The sequence below is a fragment of the Schistocerca cancellata genome, chromosome 5 (genome assembly GCF_023864275.1).
Source record: "Schistocerca cancellata isolate TAMUIC-IGC-003103 chromosome 5, iqSchCanc2.1, whole genome shotgun sequence".
Taxonomy (NCBI): Eukaryota; Metazoa; Arthropoda; class Insecta; order Orthoptera; family Acrididae; genus Schistocerca; species Schistocerca cancellata.
Window position 1 is genome coordinate 519,988,272 of NC_064630.1, and position 17,950 is coordinate 520,006,221.

The window sequence follows — 17,950 nt, forward strand, 5'->3', positions numbered from 1 at the left end:
TTTTTGCTTGCAAATATGTTGTACGTAGCTTAGTATTTAATGAAATCTCTATGTACATATATCAATAGGTTCCTTCGTTCTTAGACAGTAGATGTATTTGTGTAGTATATCCATTTATTTTGTATTTAAGTTAAGTAGTTGTATACACTGCATTCCTATTTGGTTGCGCCTTCTGCCAGTGTGTCATGCATGTGCACAGGTCACTGCCCCCTCTCCTACTACTAACGTCAGCATGTGTTGTTGAGCACTGACAGCTAAACCATAAGCTAATTTTGTTTATACCTTCACTTCACATTAAGTGGTGTATTACTTCTCATTGCTGTTAATTTTATGCCTACATGTACAAATCAAAGAAATACTTATGCCTATACACATTACTTTATCTTAAAATACACTCCAGAAGAAAAATTACACTTAGAGTTACATACACTATGTACAATTATCTTGTGACAGAAAGAAAAATGCTACCTAGATTCATCATTCTATAAAAGCTTTTATATCTTTGTGAGGGTAGAAACCCTTGTCTCTCCCTGTTTTCTCATAAACTAATCTGCACGTTCCAGGGTATGGTATTTTGGATATTACATATGGTCGTGATTAGAGCAATTGCCACTTATTATTCAGTTTGCCAAATTTTGTCAAGTTACGGTGTGTTCGTAAGAGGACTTGTTGCCCTTCAAAAAGTTGTGTAACACATTTCAGTTTCTTATTACAAATTTTCTCTCTATACTCTGCCCTGTTTTTTGTTTGATTTTGTCTTGTAGTGTCATTTCTGTAGTGCGTACCTTTGGTATGGCCAACTCCCACCCATTTGTTTGTTTCTTCCAGGCCATCAATTCTGAACAATAATGTCATTAGGGAATAGCTTTTCATTTTTTTGGACTCTTGGGGCTTGTTTTTCGCTTGCGTATTAGAAAAGGGGGACATTTTGTTTCTATCTGCTGTGATTTCCAGGAGTACTATTATGTGCTATTTTTCACACCCAGATATTTTGATGGTAACTTCTTTTGTACCCTTCTGATTAGTCGTGTAATTACTTGGCTATCAAACCAACTTGGAGTCCTATCAGCTTTGCCTATTTGGCCCATCAAAAAATTCTTTTCTTTCCGAAGTGTAATAACATACCACATAAATTCTTGGAAGTTTCTTCTCAAAATTCTGTGGAAGCTTTTGGTATATTGTTGTACTGTGTCACAGAGATAAGCCCACTTGTCTCATAAAGCAATCAACCATCCCTGGCTAGCCTTAAACTCTTGCTTTGGTACATCAAGAGCTGCAGCCATCCCTTTTGCTTTTTTTTATTATTGTGTCAATGGTGACAGGTTGCTCATTCTTCCTCCTTTTGTGGACAACTTCCGAAACATTTACCTCAATATCAGGATGTCTTCCTTTGTGAGGTCCAGTGAATTTCTTTCTAGTAGTGGTAGTTGCAAATATCCCAATTTCTGTTTTTCCATAAGTGAACGCTACTCTCAGCTACTTTGAACTCCCTTCTTGCCCTTCTGTGACCATATTTTTCCACATAAAGAATTGCTTTACACTTGAAAGTAGCTTCATACGATATTCTTCTCTGCTTGCCTCCATTCTGTGACTACCTGGTTGGATCTCAAACAGTTCTTGACTGATCTAGTGAGTGAGTTTGTGAGCAGTCCTGGGAGAATCAGTTTGACCTAAGAAGACTATTTGATTTTGACAGAATCCTCTTTTGTGAAACTTACTGTAATAAATCCTACTTTTGTTATTGTCAAACACAACATGTTTGTGAAATTTTGTTCACCTAAATCTGTGAAAAAGTTGTTCAAAGAAAATTGGACTTTGAGCCAATTGCTGTTCTGAGCTAATTATCTTTATATTGGTTTACGAAGCTGTACTGGTAACTAAGTTAATAAGGGTAAGAACTAATGCTTTGGGGGAGAAGACACGCCATTAAACAGAGAAAAAAATAGCAGATTAGCAATGCACCAGTACATGTACTGTTTCATATAATCAAACCAGTTTACACAGTATAGTTGAAAGTCTTGTGCATGGTTTCTATAGTTCATTAATTATAAAAGATCTGTCAGCTCAAATATATTTTTAAATCTTTCAGACAGTTTTATTACTGATTATGAATAGCTTTTCACTACTCCTCCTGCAATGTAATCTTTGAAAGTCTTGTGCATGGTTTCTATAGTTAGTTAATTATAAAAGATCTGTCAGCTCAAATATATTCTTAAATCTTTCAAACAGTTTTATTACTGATTATGAATAGCTTTTCACTACTCCTCGTGCAATGAAAGTACATTGCCTGTTCACAGCATTTTCGTATTGTACAGAAATGAGACGCTACAGATTACGGCAACAGTTTCTCTCCTGCTGGCAGGAAAAGAAATATAGTAGAGATGTCACTCTTTATAGAGTTTCTTATGTTGTATTTCTAACTTATGAATTGGTGTGATAACTATTATGTTGCATGTTGCATATGACCTCCAGTTCTCTAAGTATGTGGGAGATTTGTTAAACACTCTTACGTCTCTCTGAATAAAATTTAAAAGTAACTGACTATTTATATCTATTGCACATTGCTTCTGAAAGATCACTTCCAAGGAAATTAAATCTCATTCTTTTAATGAAACAACTTTCATTATTTTCTTCCCGCTAACTCTTCATTCCTATCTCACTTGCCTTCTCAGTTACCTCCCCCCCCACCATTACCCCCCCTCCCCTCACCCCCATCTGCATGTCGTCATAGCCTGTTCCATTTTCCCTCTACCATATGTGTGTTTTCCTTCTTCTCTGTGTATGAATATGGGTGGGTCAGTGGCTCAAAGCTTGGTTGCATGGATTAAGTATGTATTATAAAATGCCAATATATTGAGCTGCAGTAATGCAATAAAATTTGGAAAGAAAATTTCCTGTCGGTGTAATTTGACCCATTAAGGAATATGAATGTATAAGATTGACTGGATTTTTTTTTTCAGTTCATATGTCACAACAGTGAGTGGCACAACTTCTAATGTGTTTGTGAATAAACACGATTTACACCAGGTATAAAATAGAAGACGTTATTCTAAGTATCTAGTGATGAAGAGTAAATATGAGCAGAGATAGTAGTTCAATTCAATGGCCATTTTTCTGTTTTGCTAATGAAGTGTTATCGTTAAGGATGATAAGCCTACAACACAATGAAGGTGTATGATACAGTTTTTTTCTTGTAGATGATGGGTCGGTTTTTCTCTGGTTTGGCACAGTCTGGTGCATGGTGCTGCTTTGATGAATTCAATCGAATTGACATTGAAGTATTGTCAGTTATTGCACAGCAACTAATTACAATAAGAAATGCCAAGGCTGCAAAACTCGCCAGGTAAGAGTCTTACTGTTCTTCTGTAACATAACTAGAGATCATGCATTAAAATTGTACAAAGACTAATAGTTATATTGTGGTTTGAATAATTATGCATTCCATAGTGTGATCAGATAAACTCTTGATTCTTACAGTTCTTTAAAATTGTATAAGGGTTATAAATGTGACACATGATCAGAACGTAACTGGAATTTTTGTTTTTCTTAAAGAATCTTTATTTATTCTTCAACATTAACTTTGTCCCCTACAAAGTAATCCCCCTCAGATATAACACACTTGTGCCAGTGCTTTTTCCAATTTTGAAAACACTTCTGGAACTCACATTTAAATTGTAATTGCAGTGTTGATGAGCCATTGTATTTTATGGGACAGTAAAAATTATGATTCTGATTATTATGGTGTTAAGCTCCTTTGCCAATTCTGTTTTTATTGCCTCAGTGGTACTAAAATAACATCCCTGTTTTTTTCCAAAAAATCATGAGCAAGCATTGATGTGTAAGTGGGAACATTATTGTGATCAAATTTCCATGAGTAATTTTACCACAATCCTGGTCATTTTCTTTGGATACCTGTATGCGAATGGCACATACTTTCATGTAGTATTCCTAATTCACCATATTACATAATACAGGAACTAATGATGCACTATCCCATTGTAATCAAAGAAAACAGTGAGAAGCTCCTTCACATGTGATGGACCTTGACAAATTTTTTCAGTCTTGGCACTTTAAGCAGTTTCCGTTGGGACGATTGGGTCTCGATTTTGACGTCATATCCTTATACCCATGTTTCATCACCTGTTATAATTAGTGTTGCCAGACATTTTAAATGTCCCACTGGGACAGACTCTTTCATGTATTTCAAACTTGTTTGATTATTATTGCAAAATCTTTTGCACTACAGCTGGTGAGTACCTATTATCTTTGCACTTACTGCATGAAGATACAATTAACTCAGCTATCAGTCTGTATTTGCCCATATCTGTTTGTATTATATTTTGTTATTTGTTTGTTATCTTTCTTTCATTCTACAATTTAGTGTTCAGCATTTTCATTTGTTTGCTAATTCCTTTAAATACTACGCCAATGCTTGTTAACAATACTGGAAGGATTTTTTAATTCCATGCTTGATTGTCATTCTAGTTTTTAAAACTTCGTTCATTGTTTTGCAAGAACTGCTGAGTGTTGAACGTGTTGTGCTTGTGAATTATTTCTAAAGCTCTTGAAAAATGCTGTGATTTAAGTGACAGTGACACAGATAATTCATCTAGAACTGCTGGAATACCTTCTAAGAAATCCAAAAGGCTTATGAAGTATAATCCGAACTGAGAAAATAATTATTCCTAGTTTGGACAAGTAAAAGGAAATTTGCACAAGGCACACTGTCACCTGTTGAAAAGAGATATCTCATGTCTCATACAGGTGTTGATAATGTAAAACAACATGCATCTGCTAAATCTCACATGATTGCTGTTAGTGACTGAGTATCAAGTTGTTGTTGTTGTCTTCAGTACAAAGACTGGTTAGATACAACTATCCAGACTACTCTATCCTTTGCAAGCCTCTTCATCTTTGAATAACTACTGCAACCTACATCCTTCTGAATCTGCTTACTGTATTCATCTTTTGGTCTCCCTCTGTGATTTTTTCCCCGCACACTTCCCTGAAATACTAAATTGGTGATCCTTTGATGTCTCAGAATGCGTCCTATCAACTGATCCCTTCTTTTGCTCAATTTGTGCCACAGTTTTCTTGTCTCTCCAATTCTGTTCAGTACCTCCTTATTAACTACATAATCAACCCATATAATCTTCAACATTCTTCTGTAGCACCACATTTTGAAAGCTTCTATTCTCTTTTTGTCTAATCTGTTTATCAAATACCTTAACCAAATATTTATAGAAGCTTGAACTATCTGCCTTAGAGACGATCAAGATTACTGCTAGAGAACTAGCATCTGTTATCGCACATTTATGCATTCTCTTAGTTACAGCAGTATAGAAAGCTCACACAAATTTTTATTATTATATATCTGCAGTGATTCAAAAATCTCTCAAAGTTGTAGCTGTGGAAGAACAAAAGTGGGAGCTATTGTATGAAAATATTTCAAAGATCGTAAAAAAAAAAAAAAACATATAATTCTCTTTAGCAATGGATGCAAGTAAATAAAAAAAGAAAAAAAAGACAGGAAAACATTTCCAATTTGCTTACAATTCTTTGATTATGATACTGGGGCTGTAAACCAACTACTGGAACTTGTAAAACTTAATGATGAATGTGCATATCAAGCTTCGAACTTAGTAATACACGCTTCTTTTAGCTGAAAATGATAAAATTGCCAAAGCTGGTTATGCATCCATATTCTCCACAATGTTGTATGATGTGTTGGCAAATGTGCCAATACCTTGTAGATAGAGGAGGCCGAAATGCACGCTATAAGCTAACGCAGACGGGCGTGAGATCTGGAACAGGATACGTAATGAATGCTATAAAGAAAAGTATGTAGCTGCGGTAATACTTATCTTTAATCCATCATTTGTATACAGCATTCTTGATGATACAAGTGAGACTCTCTATAGAAATGGTTAATGGCGCCTTGCTAGGTTGTAGCCATGGACTTAGCTGAAGGCTATTCTAACTATCTCTCGGCAAATGAGAGAAAGGCTTCGTCAGTGTAGTCGCTAGCAAAGTCGTCGTACAACTGGGGCGAGTCCTAGTACGTCTCTCAAGACCTGCCGTTTGGTGGCGCTCGGTCTGCAATTACTGACAGTGGCGACACACGGGTCCGACATGTACTAATGGACCGCGGCCGATTTAAAGCTACCACCTAGCAAGTGTGGTGTCTGGCGGTGACACCACATTGCAAAATACAGTACTGATAAACTAGAAGTAACGATTGGTCAACTGAACATGAACTCCCTATATTAAGAATTTCAAATAATTAAAAGAAGCTTGGACATGGCTCAGTCTTTTGATGATAAAAATAAGAGTGCGACTGAGAAATGGAAGAAAATCATGGATGAGTTTTCCAAAAATGAAATCCTTAACATTTTAAATCTCATATCATTCATCATTAGTATGCCTAGTTCCAACTGCTTTGTAGAAAGTTTTTTTCACTGATTGCATTAAAATGGATGGATCTACAAAATAAATGTACCCCAAATTTGATAAAAATTGAAGTAATGACCATTTTCCGTATGACTGGAGTTGCACTGATATTTTTAAATATGTAAAATCAAACATAAGCATGTTAAAACTTACACATTCTTCCATAAAATATGATAAAGACCAATAAATCACAAAAAAATAATTTTGTTTTCATTTGTCCTCTGTAAAAAATTAAATCCCTTTGTTTTTTACCCAACTGAGTATTTGTCCATTACAGGGTTTTAAAAAAATCTGGTACCACTTGTTATATAATCTTCTTTAGAAATTCCGGATTGTTATCAGCTTCATTCAGCAGTTCCTGAGTGATGTCCACATGGCATCATTTTTTATCAAAATACAACAATTTTAGAGCAAACTTTGCTGCTACATGTTTCATGCACATAACATCCAAAAAAATTGCTCGGCATGAGCCAAATGATTTACCAACATTATCAGCAACTTCTCTGATGGTGATTCAGCAATTTTCCAGAACCATTTTCTTTATTTCTTCCACATCGTTGTCTTAACTGATGTGCTAGGTTGTCCAGGATGGTAGTTGTCTTCAAAACAGTGAAAATGCAAACATACATCAGAAATGTGTGTGCCCACAAGGTAAGAAAAATATTTGAAAACTGGATGTATAAAGCCCACAAAATTAAAAAAATTCTTTTTACTTTTTGATCACACTTTGTATGTAGTAAGCTGCACAAATATGCCTGCAGGTATTTTTTGGAGCAACTTTTCTGTTAGTGACACCTGCACCTAATAAACTGATAATGCTGAAAGTATCAACAGAAAGAAACTAATTCTTTCTGAAGCCATTGTTGCTGGTGATGAGAAATGACAGAACCCCGTATAAATATATTGTCTGAGACGACATTTAGACATTATGGTGACCAGAGTTAGCATCTGTCCATCATAAGCCCAATAACTGTTTTGCCACTGTGATGAATTTCCAGTTTTAGATTCTTCTGTGATATTCATCAAATAGGTTTGAACTCTTTGCTATTCCAGTTGAAATTTGTTTTTCTGTTCTCCATGGATATATAAATTCTGCAAACCAAGGTTAAGTGCATAGCAGATGTTCCTTCCAAATTAACCACTTTTTTGGTTTCTGATGCATTCTGTTCACCTATGGAGCACAGAAGGAATCTTCGCTGAACTGCCTCTGTGCTTGTTGTAATTATCTCATCTTATAGTCACAACCTTTACACAAGAGGTTTTCTGGGCTACTCTCTTAAAGCTTATTCTTGGAATTTTGTAAGTAGGCTTTCCTGGGAGAGTTTGAATTTATCTTCAGACATCAGGCAGTTAGGCTTCATAGCATTTCTAAGATGCTTTCCCATGAATAGAATAAAACTGTGACCATTCATGCTGCCCTGCTTTGTATATGTTCAATGTTCTTTCTTAGTCCAGTTCTGTGAGAGACAGCTAAAGACTTTGAAGAGCAATTTAATGGAATTGATAGTGTCTTAAAAAGAGATTATGAGCTGAACATAGATAAAAATAAATCTAGGGTAATGGAATGCGATTGAATTAAATCAGATTAACAGTAAGAAATGAGACTCTAAAAGTGCATGTGTTGATGAATTTTGCTATTTAAGCAGAATAATAAATGATGATGCCTGAAGTTGGGAAAATGCAAAATGCAGACTGGCAAATAGCAACAGAAGAATTTCTGTAAAAGATGAATTTGTTAACATATGATATAACTTTAAGTGGTAGGGAGTGTTTTGTGAAGGCATTTGTCTATAGTATAGTGGTACATTGAAACGAAATGTGAACAATGGGCATTTCAGACAAGAAGAGAGTAGAAGCTTTGGAAATGTGCTACCATAAAAGAATGCTGAAAATCAGTTGAGTAGATCGAATAACAAATGAGGAGGTAGTGAATCAAACTGGGAAAAAGAAATTAATGTCATAATTTGACTAAAAGAAGGGACTGGTTCATTGGACACACTTTGACCATGAAGAAATTATCAGTTTGATAATTATGGTTTTAGATATCACTGCAGAAGAGTGATGTACACTCCTGGAAATTGAAATAAGAACACCGTGAATTCATTGTCCCAGGAAGGGGAAACTTTATTGACACATTCCTGGGGTCAGATACATCACATGATCACACTGACAGAACCACAGGCACATAGACACAGGCAACAGAGCATGCACAATGTCGGCACTAGTACAGTGTATATCCACCTTTCGCAGCAATGCAGACTGCTATTCTCCCATGGAGACGATCGTAGAGATGCTGGAGGTGGTCCTGTGGAACGGCTTGCCATGCCATTTCCACCTGGCACCTCAGTTGGACCAGCGTTCATGCTGGACGTGCAGACCGCGTGAGACGACGCTTCATCCAGTCCCAAACATGCTCAATGGGGGACAGATCCGGAGATCTTGCTGGCCAGGGTAGTTGACTTACACCTTCTAGAGCACGTTGGGTGGCACGGGATACATGCGGACGTGCATTGTCCTGTTGGAACAGCAAGTTCCCTTGCCGGTCTAGGAATGGTAGAACGATGGGTTCGATGACGGTTTGGATGTACCGTGCACTATTCAGTGTCCCCTCGACGATCACCAGTGGTGTACGGCCAGTGTAGGAGATCGCTCCCCACACCATGATGCCGGGTGTTGGCCCTGTGTGCCTCGGTCGTATGCAGTCCTGATTGTGGCGGTCACCTGCATGGCGCCAAACACGCATACGACCATCATTGGCACCAAGGCAGAAGCGACTCTCATCGCTGAAGACGACACGTCTCCATTCGTCCCTCCATTCACGCCTGTCGCGACACCACTGGAGGCGGGCTGCACGATGTTGGGGCGTGAGCGGAAGACGGCCTAACGGTGTGCGGGACCGTTGCCCAGCTTCATGGAGACGGTTGCGAATGGTCCTCGCCGATACCCCAGGAGCAACAGTGTCCCTAATTTGCTGGGAAGTGGCTGTGCGGTCCCCTACGGCACTGCGTAGGATCCTACGGTCTTGGCGTGCATCCGTGCGTCGCTGCGGTCCGGTCCCAGGTCGACGGGCACGTGCACCTTCCACCGACGACTGGCGACAACATCGATGTACTGTGGAGACCTCACGCCCCACGTGTTGAGCAATTGGGCGGTACATCCACCCGGCCTCCCGCATGCCCACTATACGCCCTCGCTCAAAGTCCGTCAACTGCACATACGGTTCACGTCCACGCTGTCGCAGCATCCTACCAGTGTTAAAGACTGCGATGGAGCTCCGTATGCCACGGCAAAGTGGACGACACTGACGGCGGCGGTGCACAAATGCTGCGCAGCTAGCGCCATTCGACGGCCAACACCGCGGTTCCTGGTGTGTCCGCTGTGCCGTGCGTGTGATCATTGCTTGTACAGCCCTCTCGCAGTGTCCGGAGCAAGTATGGTGGGTCTGACACACCGGTGTCAATGTGTTCTTTTTTCCATTTCCAGGAGTGTATATCATTACATAAGCCTTAACAATGAATGATTCTCATTAATGAAAGAATGATAAAACTAATTATTACATATGGAGTGCACCTATGGTGTGTGAACATTGCTTTATGTGTGTGTGCAGAACCAGAATAAGGGACGATGCATGTCTTCAACAAGGAACAGTAAGTGCAATAACTTCACAAGAGGAAGTATCTGCCAGGGCATAATGTAGAAACTGTGTGAATCACTGGCCTACGTTGGAGAAGAATGTCTCTTCAGGGCAAACACAGAAAAATATGACAATGGCTGTATCGATGTTCAAACAAAGGAATAGTTAATCATGAACTTGTACATAGTTTTTGAGACAGACATGATGACTGAAGTCTTTCGTTGTCTGATGGACTCTGTCGATGTATTCAAACAATATGTAGAGTACTCAGAGAAAATGTCTCAGAAGAATTGAAGAAAACTGGCAACTGATAGATTACATTTCCTTTCAGCATAAATTATATAAGCAGGAGAGAAAGTCCTAGATTGTTGGAGAAGAATAAACCATTTTGACCAAAGGTAAATTATAAAGTAATACAGTTGCCCTTGAAAACCAAATAAATAACTGAACAATGTGAAGAAGTGCACATATAAATACATGCAGTAAAAACTAATTATTAAAAAGAAATGTACTGCCAGTAAGTTTTCTGACGTCCACAGCTCCATTCGCTATCTCCAACTGACAAAATGAAATTATGCAAACTCAGATAGCAATGATGAACTACAAATCAAAAGTGACAATCAGTAAATAAATCCATAGCAACCAGAAGGCCATCAAGCAAAACAAAAATGGTATGAACTTATGCACCAACCTAATATATTTGGCAAAGTGAAAATAGTAAAGAGGGGATGCTTTTTCTCCTAAGCAAAAAAGATACTTTTTGTACTTTCTGTGTTGTGGCATATTGAAACAGAATGTACTAACAGAGATAATGGAAACAGTGGACTCCAAGGGATAATTTCACTGCGTGAGTTATACAGATACAAAGAATGCAAGAAGCTCTGTGGAAATCACAAACAACTTTTAGGAAAACAAATACTGCAGCAAATAGAAGTGCAATACAGAACATGAGACCTAGAACTAAAAGATATGTCTGTGACACAAATGGAAGTGAAAAATGTTAATAAGATTTGTTTTGAACATGTGCAGAGTAAACTATAGACTACCAATTACTTATTTATAATATAATTGAATAGATAAAGAATTAACTCACCAAGTGGCAGTGGGAGAACACATTTATAAAAGTATTGAAATTTTCACTCTCAGAGCTAGTGGCTCCTTCTAGAAGAAGGGTTGAAGCAGAAGGAAGAGTGTTGAAGGAGAAGGACTGGTGAAGTTTGGGAAAGGAGAGAGTTTGGAATAGTCACCCAGAACCATTGGTCCAGGGAGACTTACTGTACTGATTGAGAAGCAAAGACTGATTGTTGGGGATTGCACCAGACAAGATTTAAAAACCTGAAAGTCTAAAAGTGAAAGATATGGTAATATACAATCAGTCATTACTAACAAAACATTATGTGCTAATTACTAAGAGCAGAAAGATAATTGCAATATATGTGGCAGAGATGGAGGGGGGGGGGGGGGGGGGGGGGGGGGGGAAGACGAGTCAGAAAGTAAAAGATATAGAAAAGAGAATGAAGAAAGAAATAGTTACTGAGAAGAAGCTCTGAGATCAAAGAAATTAATGTAAATTAAGACCAGGTGAATGGCAAGAACCAAGGACATATTGTAATGCCAGTTCCCCATTTCAGACTTCTGAGAAATTTGTGTAGGGGGGAAGAATCCAGATGACAAGTCTGATGAAACGGACACCGAGGTCACTACTGTCATGTTGTAAGGCATGCTCTGCAACAGGGTATTGCATCTTGACAGTATACAACCTGTGCCTATGCCCATTCATCCTAACTGATAACTCAGTGGTGGTCATGCCAATGTAAAAGTCTGAACAGTGTCTACATAACAGCTGGTACATGACATATGCCATTCCACAGGTGACCTTTCTTTTGGTAGTATATGTTTTGCCAGTTACAGGGTTGGTATAGGTGCTGGTAGGAAGGTGTATAGGGCAAGTCTTACAGTGTGGACAGTGGCTGGGGTAGAAGCCATACAACAGGGAAATGGATGCAGTAGGAGTGTAGGGTCTCATAATGATATTATGAAGATTGGGAGGGAAATGAAAAGCTATTTTGGAGGGATGTGCAGTACCCATCAATCAATCTTTCCTTCTCATTGCGCCCGGTAAGTCTTCTCCACCCCAAGGTTCTGAGTGACTTTCCTAAACTCCCTCAATTTCCTACAGCTCATCAGACCTTTTCCGTCACCCCTCTTCCTTGCTCTTCAGTCCTTCTTCCAGAAGAAGGAGCCACTGGCTCTGGAAGCTTGCAGTCAAATACCTTTCATATGTTATGATCTCCTGCTACTGCTTGGTGTGTAGATGTTCTAACTATCCAATCACATAACATTTTCGAAACTTGATTATTTCTATTGACAAATACTTATTTATGTATTTCATTACTGGTACACTAGCAAGTTAAATCATTTGTGAGTTACTATCATACAGACAAGCTACACAGTTCATAAAATACTGGAATAAGTTTTTTTATCATTACTTTGCCTTCTCTATATATATTCAAAAAAGTAAGAGTTGAACAACTCTTTGCACTACCTTATTCCTTGTAAGGAAATCATAATTGTGGATCACATTCCTTCAGTGCTGTTTGTATGTGCTCCTATTTTTGTGTCCTTGGAATGAAGGCTATGATTTACAGAGAGTTGCTTGAATTCTTCATCTTTTAGGCACTGAAATGAACCCTAGCAATCAGACTCTATTATTATCTCAGGTAATATATTGTCTTTTATTATCTCCAAAAGCACCTCCCTCAATTTATTTTGAACAACATGAAAAAAGGACTTTTCATTTTCTCCTTCAAGAGCACCATATATCCACCAGTCTGTTGTGTTATTGCCTCTCCAAATCTTTTTTTTCTCCAACTATTTATCAGTTTCTACAATTATGCCTTTCACACCAAGTACCCCCCCCCCCCCCCCCCCCCCCCGAACATGCAGAAATACAAACTCCTCCACAGTACTCTTTCCAAACAACAACACGTTGACTTCAAAGTTTTAACTCATAAAAAGTGTATCTGCTGCTAAGCTGAGTCATCCAAAAGTAGATCAATTGTAACATGATACTAATCATAGTTTGTTGTCGGCAAACCAGGAACTTTTTCTTACTGAACATTGTTTCTCGTGTTCATTATTCACTGTTATGTGACACCTTAATATGAAACCATCACTGAAAATTTCTTTGACACCAGCTCAGTTGCTGATTGCTGGCTCATACCTCTTCTCTTTTTGATGAATGAACTAGCCATACACCAATCTAGAATTTGCGTCTTTCAAACTATACAAGAACTCCAAATCAATGTGCTGGCTCACTGTCTCACTTTTACTAGTCAGTACAAGAGCTCACTACTGCTACACAAGGGCGGCCATGGCTGAGTGCAGAGTGCAGCGGTGGAGGGGGGGGGGGGGGGGGGGGTGGTACCGCCTCCCCACACACACCCTAGCTCTCAGTCAAAGGAAATAATATGATGTAGTCATCTATGTTTCTTTCAAGGAGGTTATTGAAAAAATGGTATTACACAGATATTTAACAGGGTAGGAAATGGATCTTTTCAATAGCTACTTACAAGTCTCCATTCATCTTATAAGGTATTATAAATTCTCCACACCTGCAGGTTTGCCCCCCCCCCTCCCCCCTCTTTCTCCACAAACTATCAATGTGCCCCCTTTCTGGTTCACATTTGAACCAATTGCAGTTTCAATAGGTGCCAAACTATTCAGTTCTCAAAAGAAGTCAACGAGAATGCAAGTGTTGTCACAGAATGAAAGCAAAGATTAAATGTTAAGTGCCAAAATCTTCACATAATCATCAACTGTACAATGTAAAGCCTACATTATAGATCAATATTACACCATTGTCAAGACACTTTGTACTTTTACAGATTGAAATTACGAAAGAAAAGCAACAAATTGAATGATACATCACAATATACATGTATCAGAATATACATACTTCTATGTATCTGATAGGTCAGTTCCCATTCACAGAAAAAAGGAAATTTCACATGGTTGTACAGATCTAGACATGTCAGATAGTGTATAAAATCCAATATTTTAGGACAATGCAGGAAAAGATAGATTGCTGCTTACTGTAAGGAAACTACATGAAGTTGCAGACAGGCACAATTAAAAAAAAACTTACATAAAGCTTTCAGCCACAGCCTTCATCAGTAAAAGAGAGACAGATGCCATTCACAGACACAGGCAAGCACCTTCATGCAAACACGACTGCCAATTCCAGCATCTCTGGCCTGATGTAGGCTGTGGCCAAAAGCTTAATGTAATTGTTTTTTAATTGTGTCTGTCTGCAACTTGACATATCTTCTTTATGGTAAGTAGCAATCTGTCTTTTCCTACATCGTTGATGTTCCTACCTAGAGCTTCCATTGTTTGATTAGTATTTTAAGACAAGCATTTGAAACTGATGCAATCCAGCCTAACCTAGATCTCAGGCTTAATTACAGTTCAGTCTGTCACCACAAACAGGATTTTTGCTATCACATTCATTGGCTTCACCTACTCACAACCAGACTATTGCATTCCAACCTTAGATGGACCTTGGTCTACGCTACAGATTAGTCTGTCACTGCATGAAGGTCTTTCACCAACACGTTTGTTGGCTATGCCATCTGACAACCACACTGTTGCATTTCAAACGTAAATATTGGGCTACACTACAGATCAGTCTGTCACCACAGATAGGTTTTTTCGCTAAGATGTTTGTTGACTTTGCCAAACTGTTTCATTATAACCTAACCTAGACTTCGGGCTATGCTATAAATCAGTCTGTCTGTCACTATAATTGGGTTTCTTGCACACACATCTGTGTTACCAATTTCATGCAACTTTCCCAATCTGTGAGGTGACCACAGGGTCGTGAATCTGCATCCACATCCATACTCTGCAAACCACTGTGAACTGCATGGCAGAGGGTACTTCCTATTATACAACTTATTAGGGCTTCTTTCCATTCCATTCACATGTGGAGTGAGGAAATAATGACTGTGTATATACTTATAAGTGTGCTGTGATTAATCTGATCTCCTCATCAGCATCACTGTGGAAGTGATATGTAGGTAATTGTAATATATTTCTAGACTTATCATTTAAAGCTAGTTCTTGAACTTTGTTTACACGCTTTCTCAGAATACTTTGTGTCTATCTGTCACAAAATTTTTAGTAACTATGATACAGGAATGTAGTCAGTTACTGTATTTTCTTAAGTATCACTTTCAGTACCATGTTCTGTTTCCCAACATATGAAAGATAACGCATGAAAAAACATGTAATACAGGTAGTTTGGATGCGATTATCATTTTGGCTAACATACAACCTGTAATGCTAATTAACATCATATAATACCTGTAGTATGATAGAGACACTATTAGAATTATGTGTAAAGTGTTTCCTAATTTTGTTAATTCTGGACAATATTACATATATTCTGTTTGCAATATAATTAGTCTGTATAGCAGATGTGGATCTGTTTAAGACACCAAATACCTTTGTTTCTACTAAAGTATGGCTTTCCCTCAACAAGAGGGATCACAAATATCTTGGTGTTTCTGATTGGCTGTTGTCAACCAATAAGGTTATTACATATGCTCCAGGATACATGTCCTCAATCTTGTTGACAACATACAATCTGTCTTTTAGAGAATATTGTTAATAACAATTTGAACATAATAAATAAGTGTATAAAAACAATACATATGACTGAAGAAAATACAAAGTATATGCCACAGCCAATTTCAATCTAATTGCTTAACAGAATGTTATATTCCATTACATAACTTTAGCCCATTGCAGAATAGAATGCTCATAGCAAAATTACAGCTTCCAAAGAATCACATTCACCCTTATTTTTTTTTAATTTAAATAATACCCTGATATCTCATGTTATTTCTTACTAGAAGTGTAAATATATATAGCTTCTCAATTCAGAATGGTCAATAAATCAGTTCAATTATGAGTCACTGATATAAACTTGGGCAGCAATTACACAAATTATTTAACAAAACTAAAGGAAAAGTTACCTGTAGTTTAACAGTTGTCATAAAAAAAAATCAGTTCCAGAAGAATCTCTGTGAACTGATTTCATATTGATTCAGTATACTGGATGGAGCAATAACATTGCATTTGTGACCAGTTATTAATGATGTTCAGGAACATAAAACTATGCACTTCATAAAATGCAAATCCAATATAGTGCAGTTATCTGTCAGCCAGAAAGTGCTCCTGGCTTACTACAGTTTGTACAATAATTAATTCTAGCAACTTCAGGAGATGTCATGATTATTTGAATGGTTTTCTTTAACTATTTAACTATCAATAAAAGCAATGATGTTTCAGATAATGTGCAGCTACCAGCATTTGTTCATGAAATTGCTCATAATTTTGTTTTTGGGGGCTTTTACAGTTATGCAGTTTGAAAGGAATGACTACAGGGGAAAATTTTTTTCACCACTTAGAACAAGAGTTAGCATCAATGCACCTACCCTGTCTAAAACTACTAAGTGTTTCAACTGATGGAGGAGGGAACGTGAGTGGACAAAACAAGGGTCTGGTAGTAGTGGTACCCCATTATTTTTCCATTGTCTTTTATACCAAACATCATTATGCTGCAAAGTTCTTGCACAGAAAGAACTAATGGACATTGTGATATACACTTTAAACTTCATCAGAAAGAAATGGCTGATATATCACTAATTTCAAGTCTGTGTCAAAAATGGAAGCAGTACTTAAAAGACTTTTTGGCCTCAGGAAAGAATCGACACATTTATGATAGAGAAAGGCAGATATGTTCCAGAACTTACAAATCCTTATTGGTTAATAGACCTTAGATTATTGATAAATCTTAGTAGTATGTTAAATACAGTAAATGTGGGGATTTAGTGGAAGAAAAGAATTAATATCTGTTATTCATACAGACATAAAGGCAACCCAAATGAAAAACAAGCTCTTCGTAAAACATGTTGACGAGGAAAAGCTGAACCATTTCCCAAATTGTAAATAAATTGCTGAAGACACTGGAATAAATTTTTATTGGAAAATGATAAAATGAATTTTCATGCAGCTAAAAATTAGTTCATCAAAAGATTTTGTGACTCTGAAAAGGTTTCTGGTAAACTGAAGACCTTTACAAACTCTTTTTCATGTGATTTGAGGACAAGTCAAGTAATTTATCAATTAATGTGATTGATCTTCATTCTAATGAAACTCTGAAAAACTGTGTTTGTGAAGTCAGTTGTCGTATTATTTAATTTTGAAGAACTGAAAAGGTTTGGTCAGCAAGCAATTACAGTTTTTATCTGTACTTACTTATGTGAGCAAACATTTTCAATTCTCAATTACAGAAAAAATAAATATTGTTTTCATTTCTTAGGTGAGAATTTGAGCGCCATTGTGTAATGTTCTACAACAGAAATGAGACAAAACATTCCACAGTTAGCCAGCCAAGTACAGAATTGAAACTCACATTAAATTTTGATTTGATTCATATGTATAATTATTTCAAAGTCCAAATTTAATTTGTTTTATTTCATTTTGTTACTACATGGCCATTGCCTGCTAAAAGGCTGCTGGGCACTGATGTAACACCTACATCACAGCACCCAGTGATGCTACTGTATACCATAAAATCTTTGAACAATGTGGCAAGTCCTAACAAATCATAAAAACCAATACTGTGCTTATGTTGTAATGGGTGTATCCATATAGAATGACCAATAGGACACATTAAAATCTGACACCATAAGTAGAATAAGTTGGTGGCTGTTTTGCCAAGGAGGACGTCACAAAAGTTGGCCCAAAAATGCCCCTTGGATATTTCTGTCTCCTCATTTAACATGCTGATGCTCT

At 37.5% G+C, this 17,950-nt stretch overlaps 1 protein-coding gene across 1 annotated transcript in view; it reads left to right on the forward strand.

Moving 5' to 3' along the window:
- LOC126188640 (dynein axonemal heavy chain 6) overlaps positions 1-17,950 on the forward strand; it is a 1,044,937-nt gene that overhangs the window by 336,081 nt on the left and 690,906 nt on the right. Inside the window, exon 68 of the mRNA XM_049930241.1 lies at positions 3,198-3,343. Coding sequence (XP_049786198.1) covers positions 3,198-3,343 — 146 coding nt within the window. The remainder of the gene's footprint in view (positions 1-3,197; positions 3,344-17,950) is intronic.